The 16,702-nt window shown below is 42.8% G+C and overlaps 1 protein-coding gene across 8 annotated transcripts in view; it reads left to right on the top strand.

Annotated features, from left to right (window-relative positions):
- The window catches only part of mgat5 (alpha-1,6-mannosylglycoprotein 6-beta-N-acetylglucosaminyltransferase), a 160,092-nt gene that overhangs the window by 129,013 nt on the left and 14,377 nt on the right, over positions 1-16,702 (top strand). For all 8 annotated transcript variants that reach the window (XM_043694045.1, XM_043694044.1, XM_043694046.1 and 5 more), the window contains 2 exons: positions 2,612-2,728; positions 5,819-5,893. In XM_043694045.1, the coding sequence (XP_043549980.1) occupies positions 2,612-2,728; positions 5,819-5,893 (192 nt within the window). The remainder of the gene's footprint in view (positions 1-2,611; positions 2,729-5,818; positions 5,894-16,702) is intronic.

The raw sequence follows: 16,702 nt of genomic DNA, 5'->3' as shown, positions 1-16,702 counted from the left end.
AGCCAGGGAACTATAGACCGGTGAGCTTGACATTGGTGGTGGGCAAATTGTTGGAGAGAATCCTGAGGGACAGGATGGACATATATTTGGAAAGGCAAGGACTGATTAGGGATAGTCAACATGGCTTTGTGTGGGAAATCATGTCTCACAAACTTGATTGAGTTTGTTGAAGAGGTAACAGTGAGCATTGAGGTCAGAACGGTGGACGCGATCTATATGGACTCCAATGAGGCATTCAACAAGGTTCCTCATTGGAGACTGATTAGCAAGATTAGATCACGAAGTACAGGGTGAACTAGTCATTTGGATGCAGAACTGGCTTGAAAGTAGAAGACGGAGGGTGGTGGAGGAGGGTTGCTTTTCAGACTGGAGGTCTATGACCAGCCAATGGTGCCACTTGGATTGGTGCTGGATCCACTGCTTTTCTTCATTTATATAAATGATTTGGATGTGAAGGTAGGAGGCATAGTTAATAAGTTTGTAGATGACACTGAAATTGGAGGTGCAGTGGACAGTAATGAAGGTTACCTCAGATTACAATGGGATCTTGTTCAGACAGACAGAAGAGTGGCAGATACCGTTTAATTTAGATAAATGCAAGGTGTTGCATTTTAGGAAAGCAAATCTTAGCAGGATTGATCACTTAATGGTAAGGTCCAAAGGAGTGTTGCTGAACAAAGTGACCTTGGAGTGCAGGTTCATAGCTCCTTGAAAGTGATGTCGCAGATAGATGGGTTAGTGAAGAAAGCGTTTGGTATGCTTTCCTTTATTGGTCAGAGTATTGAGTATAGGAGTTGGGAGGTCATGTTGCAGCTGTACAGGACATTGGTTAGGTCACTGTTGGAATATTGCATGCAGTTCTGGTCTCCTTCCTATCGGAAAGATGTTGTGAAACTTGAAAGGGTTCAAAAAAGATTTACAAGGGCAATCCTTGTTGGAGGATTGGAGCTATAAGGAAAGGCTGAATGGGCTAGGGCTGTTTTCCCTGGAAAGTCGGAGGCTGAGGGGTGACCTTTTAGAGGTTTAGCAAATCATGAGGGGCATGGATAGGGTAAATAGACAAGATCTTTTCCCTGGGGTGGGGGAGTCCAGAACTGCAGGGCATAGGTTTAGTGTGAAAGGGGAAGGATCTAAAAGATTTAAGGTGAGAGGGGAAAGATATAAAAGAGACCTAAGGGGCAACCTTTTCACACAGGGTGGTGTGTGTATGGAATGAGCTGTCCAAGGAATTGGTGGAGTCTAGTACAATTACAAATTCACAAGCATCTGGATGGGTATATGAACAGGAGGGGTTTAGAGGGATATGGGCCAAGTGCTAGCAAATGGGAGTAGATTAATTTAGGATATCTGTCGACATGGACGGGTTGAGCCAAAGAGTCTGTTTCTGTGCTGTACATCTCTACAACTAACAAAATAATGGACTATTACTACTAAACAACAACTGTTCCAAAATAGTAACTTCCCATAAACCAACTTGGCAAAAGCAAATTCAGTAAAGCACCGTCTCACATGTGATTCTGGCAACAGGGACAGGAATCTTTTTTTTGAAGAGGGGTTTCCAGTGCAAGATCTAATGAATTTTCTCACCATATTTACCAAACCTGCCTCATTGATCACTTACCTCACCCCATGGCAGTTATCAAGTCCAATTCCAGCTTATACTACCATGAGCTGTTCTTGAGGACCTCATCATTCAGCTGGTATCCCAAGATTTGCAAGCATCGCTTGTGCCTGTGCAATCCTTAAACATCCATTGTGCATCCAGACAAACACTGACAGTCCAGAGCTGCCATGCACAGTTGCTGATGTTTGCTCTAGACGGAACAGATGAAGTGGTGGTAGTCCTGCTTTTATGGGTAGGGGTCTGGATATCCTTTTGAGTGAATTGGAGATGTGCCTTGAGGTTTCTTAGAGGCTTGCACATAATGGATGCCAATGTCCATAGTCTTGGGGTGTGTCAGGCACCCATAGAGCATTCCCTGATAGACTGGTACCTAGTGTCCTACCAGAGCAAGCTGAATTCACCAATTACCTGTTCTAGGATCTATGTTGAATTTCCTTGACATTGAACTTATTTGACAAGATACAAAGCTGAATATTAATGAGACAAGTTGGACGGTTAAGTGTTTAACAAGCAGTAATCCTCCTTAATTGGCACTTCACTACCTAGAGAGAAATTCACCACACTTCCTGTCAAAAGCAGAAAAGATGGAACAAGTTGATCCCAATTTTAAGACACATCTTACTGGACTACTTGTCTGATGCTGCCACATATCTCATCATACTCAGATTAGTCAGACACCTAAGATTCTGCCTATTCTTTACATATTCACTTTGTCATGATCATTCAGGATCCAGTACACTTCAGTCAAACCCCTCACTCTTCCACACGCCAGTGAAAACATGTCCATCCTGTCTAACTTATCCTCAACTTACTCTGAACTACTTTCTGTATGGTGTATGCCACATTTTATTTGTTAAGACTCTTATGAATCATCTTGTGTTTTTACTAGATAAAAGGTTCTATGTATTAAAATTGTTGTGCTCGTTTTTATTATAATTTGTATCCTGTTTCAACTCTTGTGCTAAAAAGCCCAATGTGTTCTTGCAGTTGACCTCACAGCATCCATATGCAGAAGTGTTTATTGGAAAACCTCATGTCTGGACTGTTAACATTGATGACCCAGTAGAAGTGGAGCATGCAGTGAAGGCTATACTTAATCAGAAGGTAAAATTATCTCTAATTATCTCTAAGATAGGTCTCAGACCTAAGGCTTGTTTTGTTTTTGGTTTTGAACATGTTGAAACAGAGTGAGAAATCAGTTAATTCATTTTGTATGAGAAACAATAAATTTGAACTGAGTTACTAGAAATGTTAATTCAGGTAGAGACAGCAGAATATTTAGGGAAGGACAGTACAGTGTGATCAATAAAGACAATTAAGTATTTCAATTATTTGGAACAATTACCTGAACTTACATGAACTTACAGGCTCTGATATTTCAATGGCCTAATAGCTATTGGAGCTACACAAATTAGAACTGCAAAGACCATATGGAATCCGGATGCAGTGGACTCCATGGGAATTGCCTGGGAAAGTGAATATTCTCATGTGCAGTTCCCATGTCTGGAATCGATCCAAAATAATCCATTATGGTCTGAGGCATGCATTTTAACATAACTAATAGTTACCCAGGAGAAGCTAAAGAATTGAAAATTTAGTGTATCTCTTTGGTAGCTGCTGAACTGGCTGTATCCTCCATCCCTCCAAACTTGCCATGTGCCCCATCTCAATCCTTTATTAACTATCATTACCCTCTACCCGCAATGAACATAAGTCAGTTCTTCTATAATGCAGTGGTTGCATTCTTGTGCGACCCTGTGTTGTAAAAGAAATTGCCCTTTAGAAACAGCGTTTAAAGTATTGGTGCTGCAATCGAGTTACAGCCAACGCACATTTTAAATGTTCACGCTGTAGAAGCAGCATCTCCATTTCAATCGTGTTACAGCGAATTCAGGTTGACAAAAGGTGTGTTATAATAGAATGACTTGTATACCCACAATCCAATTGCAACCTCTCCCTCCAATGGCCTCAACCTCTGGGACCCAATAGATATCTCGTACACCCATCAACCTTTAAACCCTTGCTGCTATCCCATCTTCTCCTGGCAAAATACTATATGGTACCCTACAGACCTGATAACATCCTACCAGATTGTTACTCCCATCTGCCTGATGTCACCCCTCCCTCCCAGGAACCATGGCCTAACCATGAGCACTCCCATCTCTCATCTGGCACTCTACCCATCTAACCAATGCTGTCCTTACCCCTCAGCTTACATAGAGGTAGGGGCACTACCACTGTGCCATGGAGTCAGGAGGCCTGGGTTGAAGTCCCATCTGCTCCAGAGGTATGTAGTAACATCTCTCAACACGTTGATTCGACAATATCTCCATACTTTCTCATAGGACATATTGAAGTATTGGTTGTGCTGCTAGATACTTAAAACAGTGAGCATGGCACTCTGCTGCAAAGTGGAATGTTGTTTGATTCTCTTCCTGCCAACAGCCCCACCAAAATATCTTGCAAGAAGATAAACTGTTTGATTTCAGGTACACTCTGCATTTCTGAAGCGAATTGTGGGATCAGAATTACTGGTGAAAAATGTGGAGCTCACTTCTAATGGAATAATTTAGAAGTGGAATATCAATTTCACTGGCACTCCTCTGAATATTGTTGGTCAGTAGAGTTATGCAAGTAACTTTATGCTCAATTTTTTAAATTTAATTGTCCTTGAGCAAAAGTTCCTGAACTGTTTTGATTGCTTTCTTCACTGACTATCACTTGTAATCCTCAGAGAAGAGCAGAGAGTTCTCCCAATATTTTAGTCAACATCGAGAAAAACTGATCAAATTGTCATTCACCTCATTTGATAGATTTTGCTACACTAGTTTCCCACATGAAATAATTATACTTCAAAAAAACTCGCTGGATCTGAAGCCCATCCTGAGGATGTAATGTCATTTATATACTGTATATTTCTTCTTAGTAAATAGTTATATCGCTTCAAGATTAACAGTCACCAAATAGTGAAATGAAGACTGAAAGAAACTGTTTGATTGCACCTTGTTCCTCCTTGATTTGTAAATGAACCAATGCAATTATTTCAGAGGTAGAGACAGAAAAAAATCAACCAGGGTTTATGTGATTGTTCTTCAGTGATTCACTGCCACAGAATGCATACATATGAACACTGGCTGAGGATAGCAGAGGAATCTGTTGTATTCTTTCAAAAGGTCTATAAACCATCTGGGCTTTTTACGGTAACTTCGGACAGGAAGATATCTATGGGATTATATTGCAAGATGAATTAAAGGGACTAGATTTTATGACTGGGCAATCATTTTTGATTGCTTTTAACTTCATCATAGGTCTCCATGTGGATAATAGACTTTTGATAGTACAGAACTTCAGTGTTGCTTAAAAATACTGATTTTTTTGTCAATGCTTTTCATTTTGCGCTTCTCAGGACAATTTTTCCAAGGATACCATAAAGGGGAAAAGTAATATTTGCACTGCATGAGAGGATGATTTGGTTGGCAAATGAATTCAGATCGGTAGAGGTTTTGCAATAGAATACACCAGTTAATAATGACCAGTTTATTGACCAGCTCTGTTTAAATTTAAACCAGACAGGTAAGCTTTGGTCAAGGTGTCAGACTGAGAAATGAACCAACAAGTGGTTACCAGTTATTTTGTTGAGTTGAAACTGTTGCAGTGTGTAGGTGCCCTTTCTGAAGAGAACAGCAGGGCCTAATGTATTAATGTCTAAACTTTCCAGAACACGTATGCCATACTACAAACCTGACTGACAACTCTAAAATGACTGTGTATGTAATTCTTGTTGCATTCCGAATTATCCACCAAATGTTGCCCACTTGCAGAATCACGTCTAATGTCAGACACTTTGTTGGAAAGACAGACTGGTTGAGTACAGTGAATACCTTGCTGTTTGTATACAGCCAAAATGATGTTTGTTTGATATGATCTGTCAGTCTTCGGAGCATGAAGGCTACATACCTGCCATTGCACTGGGAACATTTTCTTGTGGATGCAGGATTGGTTGGTTAACAAAAGCTGAGCTGGGAGTAGGGATAAAGAAATCATTTTCAGGTTGGCAAACCCAAATCAATGAGTTCCACAATGATCAGCATCGAACCCTTAACCGTTTGCAAGCTTCAGTAAAATTTGCATCAGAGATCTGATTGTGCTTGATGCTGCCAGTACTCATCAGGACCTTTTTACTTTTTTTAATAGATTGAGCCATATTTGCCCTATGAATTCAACTGTGAAGGAATGTTGCAGAGAGTCAGTGCTTTTATTGAAAATCAGGTAATTTATTTTATTGTACAATCTAGAAATGTTGACTTGAGAAATCTCCTGGAAAATTACTGTTTAATCAGATGAGTCACTGTTTGTGTTTTGAAGATAGAATTGCTGGCTGATTTTTTTTTGTAATTAAATGAAGAGTAGTTGAGATAATTACAGTATTTAAATGCTGTTCAGAAGGATTCATTCTTTTTCATTGAACTCAAAAGACTATTATTTCAAATGAATGTTGTATAAATTTGAAATATTGAATATTCAAATTTCAATTGCATTAGAAGATTTTGCTTACAGCTGTTCCCTGTGTTTCTTTTCCTTGCTGTCTTTACTTAATAAATAGAATTAAATCTATTTGTTTAATTTGTTCACCCATCTGATTAAAGTCTGTATTTTGCACCATGTAACTTTGGTTTCAGAAAAGCCAGGTTAAATTTTCTTGTGATATGTTAGTGTTATGTAAACGTCATTATAGTCGGTACTCATGACAGCAACCATGTGAAAAACAGAAGAGTTACTATTTCAAATATAAACTCTTCCAAGCGTGTACTGAAGTGTTGACTCTTCTGTTTGCTCAAGCCTATGCTGCTGAGAATTTCCAGCATCTGCAGTATTTGCTCTTTGTTTAATGTTAGAAAGTATGATCGATAAAGCTTATTTTATACAAGGAATATGATATAATACTTGATTCCAGAGTTGAGAGGGTTGAGCTGATGATGAGAGATTGAATACTCTGGGGCTATACTCATTGGAATTCAGAAGAATGAAGAGGAGGGGTGGGGGATCTTATGGAAACGTATAAAATTATGAAATGAATAGATAAGGTAGAAGCAAGGAGGTTGTTTCCATAGGCGGCTGAAACTAGAATTAGGAGGCATAGCCTCGAAATGAGGAGGAGCAGATTTACGACCGAGTTGAGGAGAAACTTTTTCACCCAAAGGATTGTGAATCTGTGGGATTTCCTGCCCAGTAAAGCAGTTGAGGCTACCTTGTTGAAAGACAAAGATAGATTTTTGAACAGTAAAGGAATTAAGGGTTATGGTGAGCGGGTAGGCAAGTGAAGCTGAGTCTACGAAAAGATCAGCCATGGTCGTCTTAAGTTGCAGAGCAGGCTCAATGGGTCAGATGGTTATATTTCTTATTATGTATATTCATATTACTTGCTCAGTAGAAGTTGAGCATGGATTTTTTAAAATATTTGTTTTAATTCTTTCAAGGGATGTTAGCATTGCTGGCAAGGACAACAATGGTTGTTATTCCTAATTGCCATTGAGAAAGTGGTGGTAAGCCATTACTGTAGTCCATCTGGTGTAGATATGCCTATAATACTTTTTTTTAAAAAAAAAAAGTCTAGGGTTTTGAACCAGCATCATTAAAGTAATGGTAATTTATTTCCAAGCCAGGAAGGTCTGTGGTTTTGAGTGGAACTTCTATTGATGTTTCGTGTGTTTGATGCTACTATGTTGTAGAAGTCACAAGTTTGCACGTTGCTTTTGAAGGAGCGGAATTGTTCAAGTGCGTCTCATGTTGTCTGCAATGCAGCTACTGCGTGGTGAAAGAAATGAATGTTGAAAGTGCGGAGAGGGGTGCTACTCAAGTGGGCAGCTTTGCTAGGTATCATGTTGAGCTTCTTGAAGGTAGTTAGAGCCACTTAGAGTCACAGATGTACAGCACGGAAACAGACCCTTCGGCCCAACTCGTTCATGCTGACCAGATATCCCAACACCATCTAATCCCACCTGCCAGTACCCGGTCCATATCCCTCCAAACCTTCCTATTCATATACCCATCCAGATGCCTTTTAAATGTTGCAATTGTACTAGCCTCAACCACTTCCTCTGGCAGATCATTCCATACACTTACCACCCTGTGTGAAAAAGTTGCCCGTTAGGTCTCATATCTTTCTCTCCCCCCGCCCCCGCCCCTCACCCTAAACCTACACCCTCTAGTTCTGGACTCCCCCAACCAAGGGAAAATACTTTGTTTATCTATGCCACTCATGATTTTATAAACCTCCTATAAGGTCACCCCCTCAACCTCTGCCGTTCCAGGGAAAATAGCCCCAGCCTATTTAGCCTCTCCCTATAGCTCAAATCCTCCAATTCTGGCAACGTCGTTGTAAATCTTTTCTGAACCCTTTCAAGTTTCACAACATCTTTTCGAGAGGAAGGAGACCAGAATTGCACGCAATATTCCAAGTGACCTAACCAACGTCCTGTACTGCTGCAACATGATCTCCCAACTCCTGTACTCAATACTCTGACCAATAAAGGAAAGCATTCTGGATTAGTGGTGCTGGAAAAGCACAGCAGTTCAGGCAGCACCCGAGGAGCAGTAAAATCGACGTTTCCCGAAACGTCGATTTTACTGCTCCTCGGATGCTGCCTAAACTGCTGTGCTTTTCCAGTACCACTAATCCAGAATCTGGTTTCCAGCATCTGCAGTCATTGTTTTTACCTAATAAAGGAAAGCATATCAAATGCTGCCTTCACTATTCAATCTACCTGCGACTCTACTTTCAAGGAGCTGTGAACCTGCACTCCAAGGTCTTTGTTCAGCAACACTCCCTAGGACCTTACCATTAAGTGTATAAGTCCTGCTAAGATTTGCTTTCCCAAAATGTAGCACCTTGCATTTATCTAAATTAAACTCCGTCTGCCACTCCTCAGCCTATTGGCCCATCTGATCAAGATCCCATTGTAATCTGAGATAACCTTCCTTGTTGTCAACTACACCTCCAATTCTGGTGTCATCTGCAAACTTTCTAACTATACCTCTTATGCTCACGTCCAATTTATTTACATAAATGATGAAAAGCACTGGACCCAGTTCCAATCCTCGTGGCACTCCACTGGTCACAGGACTCCAGTCTGAAAAAACAACCCTGCACCACCACCCTCTGTCTTCTACTGTTGAGTTAGTTCTATGTTCAAATGGTTAGTTCTCCCTGTATTCCATGAGATCTAACCTTGCTCACCAGTCTTCCCATGGGGAACCTTGTCAAATTCCTTACTGGCATCCATACAGATCATGTCCACCGCTCTGCCCTCATCAATCCTCTTCATTACTTTTTCAGAAATCTAAATCAAATTCGTGAGACATGATTTCTTCCACACACAGTCATGTTGACTATACCTAACCAGTCCTTGCCTTTCCAAATACATGTACATCCTGTCCCTCGGGATTCCCTCCAACAACTTGCCCACCACCAACATCAGGCTCATTAGTGTAAAGTTTCCTGGCTTGTCCTTACCACCCTTCTAAAACAGTGGCACCACATTAGCCAACCTCTGATCTTCTGGCACCTCACCTGTGACTATCAATAATACAAATATCTCAGCAAGAGGCCCAGCAATCACTTCCCTAGCTTCCCACAGAGTTCTAGGGTACACCTGATCAGGTCCTCAGAATTTATCCACTTTTGTGTTTCAAGACCACCAGCACTTCCTCCTCTTTAATATGGACATTTTTCAAGATGTCATCGTCTATTTCCGTGCATTCTATATCTTGCATGTCCTTTTCCACAGTAAACACTGATGCACAATACTAGTTTAGTATCTCCCCCATCTTTTGCTGCTCCACACAAAGGCTGCGTTGTTGATCTTTGAGGGACCCTATTCTCTCCCTAGTTACCCTTTTGTCCTTAATGTATTTGTAACGCTACAATGAGGCCAGGAGCCGAGTGGCCTCGACAGAACCCAGTTGAGCATTGGAGCATGATTTTCTCTGTCACTTTGATCTTGTTTGTAGTTAAATGCTTGTTGTATAAGGGATGAAACCTAACTGGGTTAATAAATGTGGAGAAAGGGAGGAGTGCAGATGCTGGAGATCAGAGTCGAAAAGTGTGGTGCTGGAAAAGCACAGCAGGTCAGGCAGCATCCGAGGAGCAGAAAAGTTGACGTTTTGAGCATGAGCACTTCATCAGGAATGGAGGGGGTTTCTCAAGGAGGCTGAGAGATAAATGGAGGCAGTAGAGCTGGGGATGAAGGTAGCTGGGAATGCAATGGGTAGATGAAGGTGGAGAATGATGGTGATAGGTCAGAGGAGGGTGAAGATAGGCAAATGGGACGTAAACCAACATGGGTATGAATTCATAAAAGGGCCTCCACTCAATAGGTTCAGAAAAATGTGGAGTAGGTAGAGAGAAATAGTAAGTTTTACGCAACTTAAAACAGTTGTGAGGATCACTGAAAAGGATCCTGACAATTTGAGTGGTGAAAATTGGGATGCGGGAGGAGAGAATCACAGCATTTGGGAAGAAGTGTATAATGAAAGATGGAAGTAGCATATTTAGGGTGGGGAACACAATCATGTTATTTGGTGCATTGGGGAGGGAGAAAGAACAGGAGAATTGAATAAGGGATGCTGGAAGGCAAATGTAGGGTATAGGGATCTGAATGTGAGTAAAATCAGAACAGGAATTTCGAAGGAGATTGTTGAAGGACTGATTCATAAAAGATTGAAAAGAGGAGAATCGGAAGGAAAGGCAAGACAATCTAGAATAATGGGATGGATGTGTAGTGTGGGGTTGAGGGGTGAAGTGGGCCTGATGCCGTTAGATGGTGAATGTTGTCTTGCAAAGGAAGGCCTCACAGAATGCACAGTACAAATGGGAGGGGCCCTGAGATTTGTTTGCACATGTTCACTCCATGATTCATTTAACTCTGAGAAGAAGGGTACCTAAGGCTCATCAACAGTTGTGATGGGATATAGTTATTCCACATGCTGCTTTGCAGGAATATTCACAGACTCATGTATCTGAAAGACAAGGATTAGGGATAAAACCATTAATTAGGTTCTGGATTCTATGATTATAGGGCTGTATCTTGGGGGATCATGAAGGGTGCCAAGAGTCTGTGAACCAATTACCACATACCTAGAAAACACTGTAAACATCAAGGCTACAAAGACTTTGCACATAGCAGAATGAGAAGTGGAAAACCAATGGTGGTATTTGGATGATACATCTCACTGTGCACAGGAGGTTTCAGGACAGGCTTCCAGTCAAAACGTGAGCAGTCTGAAAAGGGCCCAAAAGATAGCTTGACTATGTCAGGCTCTTGAATGGAAAGCAAACATCTTATTCTTGATATTTGTGCACAGGTCAGTGTTTCCATGCCAGATGTTTGTGTAATTTAACCCAGCAGTTATACTAGTTTGTGTATATATAATTGCTGAGATTGAGGAGGAGGGATATCCAGTGCCAGCAGAACCAGAAATATGTCACTGAAGAGGACTGCAGCAGTAGACAAATGTGCAGAACCTGAAGAGGTGTACCAGGATCATTAAAGCTGAAGATATGACAGCTACCTGCAGATGGGTGGAAGCCAGTGCCAGCGATGTCTTAAGACTAGGCGTAGTGACACTCAGCTTATGGTGCTGAAGATTACAACAGCATTGAACATCCCAGCCACTGGCTCTTTTCAAGGAGCAAGTAAGAACATAGGTTATTAATTGGGAGATATCACATATGTGCATTCATAAGTTTACTTATAGCTTTTACAGGAAAGAAATACAGTTTTAGTTTACTAAATATCCAGAGAATGAAGGAGCCAAAGTCTTTAGATTGTTAGCCATCGCTGGATTTCCCTCTGTATAAGTGGTTATCAACTGTGTGCATGTGCACTCAGAACTTCATGACATCATCCAACCAGGTTCCTGATTTGGAACGTACTTCACTCCCTAATGACCAGTTAATTTGTGACCATAGGCAACAATTCCTGCAGATGTATGCGTGCTATTTATGTATATGTCATGACATGTATGGCTGCACAATTCGCCAATTCCTCAAATGTTTTCTCCACAGATATCCAGGACTAGCTCATCAGTGATCAGTGATAGCCACAGTGGGCATGGTTAATTAACCCCCATGCACAGTCCTCTAGCTCATGCTAAATAGTGCTTCAGTGCAGCATATGCATCCACTAAGGCAGTCTTGGAAGAGTCAGTTGGTTTTCTGGTCCAATTGTGAGGAGCACTCTAGTACTCAGGGTCTCTGAGATTGTTTGCTGCACCCTGCACAACCTAACCCTGTGACAGAAAGAGATTTAGAGGGGCTGATGGTGCAGTCGTCTTGGACAAGGAAGACTACTCGTCTGATAGAGGTGCTGAGGGAGCGGATGTTGATGATGAGCATGCTGAAGAGACCACAGCAGTGCTGAGCTGAGGCAGACAGGTCCAAGAAAAGCTAATAGTGACTAGTTTTGAGGAAGAATATCTTTGCTACAAAAATAAAGGAAGAATCAGGACTATGAACCAATTATGACACACATACATTCATGCCCTCAGTTTAAACTTAAATAAAGTATTTTGTTTACCATTCACTGTAAGTTAATTCATTCTCAATAATCTGATGATGTTGCCTACCAAATGCGTCATGAAGCTTTGAAAGGTTACATGGGCCTTGTATTTTTATGACTGAAACCATCATTTGCAAGGGACACTTAGATGTGGAGGGTCTGAACTATCCTGATTGACTTGCAGAACCAGAACATGCATCTAGCATCCCCACTTTCTAGAGGGTAGCAAAGAATAAATGTCAGCACTCTTTGCACTTTACCACACAAAGCACATATGCTGATCAGTGCTTGTCAATGTTGTTCACAAGGATAACAAAAATAGTCAGAAATGCAACACATTGAAACAGATCATAGGTCTTTTTGACAAAGTGTTTTTTTTTCAATAAGTATCAGGTTGTACAAAAGGTTTACACTGTGCATCCACTGTGACATCATTGTTGTTGAGTCTATCTTTTCATGCTGCTACGTCATTGTGCCACATCAGCAGTTGAGCTTGAGGAAGTGTGCTGACTGATTTGTAAGATTGCCACCAATGACTTTGGGCATACTGTGATAGTCTGGGGACAAGATGGCTCTTGTCTGTTTTGGGCATCTTCCACAGCTGCAGAGCAATCTCCATGACTTGACCTGATGGAGGCATTTGGTCACTAGCTAAAGGAAGTAGTGTGGTAGGGCACCTCAAGTGGCCCCTCAAGTTATGTGACCCTCAAGATTAGAAAACTATCTTGGTAACAATTTGGGTTGCCAAAGTACAATCCTGTTGTAGGTAAAATTATGCACTAGTTGTTAAAATGCATAATTGCAAAATGCAATAATATCAATCTAGCTCTATTTGAAAAGAGCTTCAAGAGCCTTGGGAATGTCATGTCAAAAAACAGTTAATTATATGATATTTAGGTGACATGTTCAAGTGTTTGGGTTAATTTACTTGTGCAAGCAGGGAGAAAGGTTTGCAGATATTTAGCCTTGGATAGGATTTTTGGTAAAGCAGTTTACATGTGGTCTTTGGAAGAAATTAAGGATTTGATGGCTTTTAAAACATTTCATCATTGTAATACCTATTAACAGAATTTTTCACTTCTGGTCTTCCTTTCACCATTTTGGGGAAGAAGAAAGGAGATGAACAGCCATGGTCAGTCACTGTTTAAGATGGAAGGCGTCCTTATGGTGTGGCAAGCAAAAATTGTCACATCATAGCCACATTATCATCAGGTCCCATTTAAATGCCTCTAGCCAGTTATGGAGTTTGAATGGATGTTCTGCTACAATTCACCGGTTAGTGTGGTAAAGCATTTTCAGGCCTTTATGTGAAGCTGGCCAGTAGTTAGAGGTGATGTATAGGGATGCCACAAATGTTTTGGCAGAGCGCTCAAAATCTTTGTGGTCTCACGGGTATTTGTACTTAACCATATAAAATTTTCTAGAACCTGCATTTTGATCTGTAGCAGCCTCTTTAATCACTGCTAATTAGGTCAGTTAAGACCTAGAGACACCACCCACACCCTCCACCTCCTCCAAGACTTCAGTTTCCCCGGTCCCCAACGTCTCATCTTCACCATGGATATCCAGTCCTCTACACCTCCCTCCGCTATGACCCAGGCCTCCAAGCCCTCCGTTTCTTCCTCTCCTGATGTCCCCAACAGTACCCTTCCACCGACACACTCATTCGTTTGGCTGAACTGGTCCTTACCCTCAACAATTTCTCCTTCGAATCCTCCCACTTCCTACCAAAGGGGTAGCCAGAGGCATCCGTATGGGCCCCAGCTATGCCTGTCTCTTTGTTGGCTACATATAACAGTCCATCTTCCGTAGTTACACCAGCACCACTCCCACCACCTCTTCCGCTACATTGATGACTGCATTGGCGCCACCTCGTGCTCCCATAAGGAGGTTGAGCAATTCATCAACTTCACCAACACATTCCACCCGACCTTAAATTTACCTGGACCATCTCTGACACCTCCCTTCCCTTCCTGGACCTCTCCATCTCCATTAGTGACGATCGACTTGACACCGACATTTTTTTACAAACCCACCCACTCCCACAGCTACCTGGATTACACCTCTTCCCACCCTACCTCCTACAAAAGTACCATCCCGTATTTCCAATTCCTCTGCCTCTGCTGAATCTGCTCCCAGGAGGACCAGTTCCACCACAGAACACACCAGATGGCCTCCTCCTTTAGAGACCGCAATTTCCCTTCCCACGTGGTTAAAGATGCCCTCCAACACATCTCGTCCACATTCTGCACCTCCGCCCTCAGACACCACTCCTCCAACCGTAACAAGGACAAAACCCCCACGGTGCTCACCTTCCATCCTACCAACCTTCGCATAAACCAAATCATCCGACAACATTTCCGCCACCTTCAAATGGATCCCACGACCAGGGATATATTTCCCTCGCCACCCCTTTCCGCCTTCCGCAAAGACCATTCCATCTGTGAATACCTGGTCAGGTCCATGCCCCCCAACAACCCACTCTCCTGTGCTGGCACCTTCCCCTGCCACTACAGGAATCGCAAAACCTGTGCCCACACCTCCTCTCTCACCTCCATCCAAGGCCCCAAAGGAGCCTTCCACATCCATCAAAGTTTTTTCTGCACAACCACCAATATCATTTATTGTATCCGTTGCTCCAATCCGGTCTCCTCTACATTGGGGAGACTGGACGCCTCCTCGCAGGGTGCTTTAGGGAACATCTCTGGGACACCCGCACCAATCAACCACACCGCCCTGTGGCCCAACATTTCAACTCCCCCTCCCACTCAGCAGAGGACATGGAGGCCCTGGGCCACCTCCACCGCCACTCCCTCACCACCCGATGCCTGGAGGAAGAACGCCTCATCTTCTGCCTCGGAACACTTCAACCCCAGGGCATCAATGTGGGCTTCACCAGTTTCTTCATTTCCACTTCCCCCACCTCACCCCAGTTCCAAACTTCCAGCTCAGCACTGTTCCCATGACTTGTCCTACCTGCCTATCTTCCTTTCCAACTATCCCCTCCACCATCCTCTCTGACCTATCACCTTCATCCCCACCCCCATTCACCTATTGTACTCTATGCTACTTTCTCCCGACCCCCATCCTCCTCTCATTTATCTCTCCACCCTGCAGGCACTCTGCCTCTATTCCTGATGAAGGGCGTTTGCCCTAAACATCGATTTTCCTGCTCCTCGGATGCTGCCTGAACTGCTGTGCTTTTCCAGCACCACTCTAATCTCGAAGCTAGTGCAACTAAACAACCTGCACATTACAAGAGTTGAGAGTACGTAGAACAGTACAGGAACAGGCCCTTGAGACCACCATGTCTGCACCAACCACAATGCCATTCTAAACTAATCCTAGATATGTTCTACATCTCTCTATTCCCTGCCTGTTCATGTGCCTGTCGAAATCCTCAAATGTTGCCATCATATCTGCTTCTACCACCTCCCTGGCAGTGCATAGACTCTCCGTCTTATCCAAGCTCTCGTAATTCTGTGTACTTGTAACAACTCGTCCCTCAGCATCTGACATTTTTGCAAAAAAGGTCCTAGTATGTCCAACCTCTCCTCATAATTAATACACTGCTGATAAACACCCTGGTAAACCTCTTTGGCAGTTGAGAATGTGGTGCTGGAAAAGCATAGCAGGTCAGGCAGCATCCGAGGAGGAGATGAATCAATATTTCGGGCAAAAGCCCTTCATCAGGAATGAGGCTGTGAGCTGGTGGGTAAAGTAGCTGTGAGTGCAATAGATGGATGGAGTTGGGGGTAATAGTGATAGTTCGAAGAGGAGGCTCGAGTAGATAGGTAGGAAGGAAGATGGACAGGTCATGAGGGTAATGTCGAGTTGGGTCAGGGATTAGTGGGGGGAGGGGAAATGAGGAAACTGGTGAAATCCACATTGATGCTGTGGGGTTGGAGGATCCCGAGGCGGAAGATGAGATGTTCTTCCTCCAGGCATCGGGTGGTTAGGAAGTGGCAATGAAGGAGGCCCAGGACCTGCATGTCCATGGTGGAGTTGGAGGGGGAGTTGAAGTGTTCACCACGGGGCAATGGGATTGGTTGATGTGGGTTTCCTAGAGATGTTCTCTGAAGCGGTCTGCATGTAGCCGTCTTGTATCCCCAATGTAGAGTAGACTGCATTGGGAGCAACAGATACAGTAAATGACATGTGTGGAAGTCCAAGTAAAAGTCCCATCTCTGGTGTGGAAGGGGAGGGGAGAGTTGTAAGATTCTGACTGTCAGCCCTATTTATGCATCTCTCGATTTTATCGACTTCTATTAAGTCTCCCCTTAGCCTCCACAGCTCTAGCCATTCCTTATCACTCATATCCTGTAATCCATGCAGCATCCTCTTCTGCGCCCTCTCCAAAACTTCCCTATCCTTCCTGTAATGTGGCAATCGGAATTGAATGCACTATTCTAAGTGTGGCCTAGCCAAAGTCTTCTAAAGCTGCAACATGATATCCTGACTCTTGTACTCAATTTCCTGACTAATGAAGGCAAGCAGCCATAGGCCCTCATCTTGTTAC

This window comes from Chiloscyllium plagiosum, chromosome 7, assembly GCF_004010195.1.
Source record: "Chiloscyllium plagiosum isolate BGI_BamShark_2017 chromosome 7, ASM401019v2, whole genome shotgun sequence".
Taxonomy (NCBI): Eukaryota; Metazoa; Chordata; class Chondrichthyes; order Orectolobiformes; family Hemiscylliidae; genus Chiloscyllium; species Chiloscyllium plagiosum.
The sequence above is the reverse complement of the archived record's forward strand: the minus strand, read 5'-3'. Positions and strand labels throughout refer to the sequence as shown.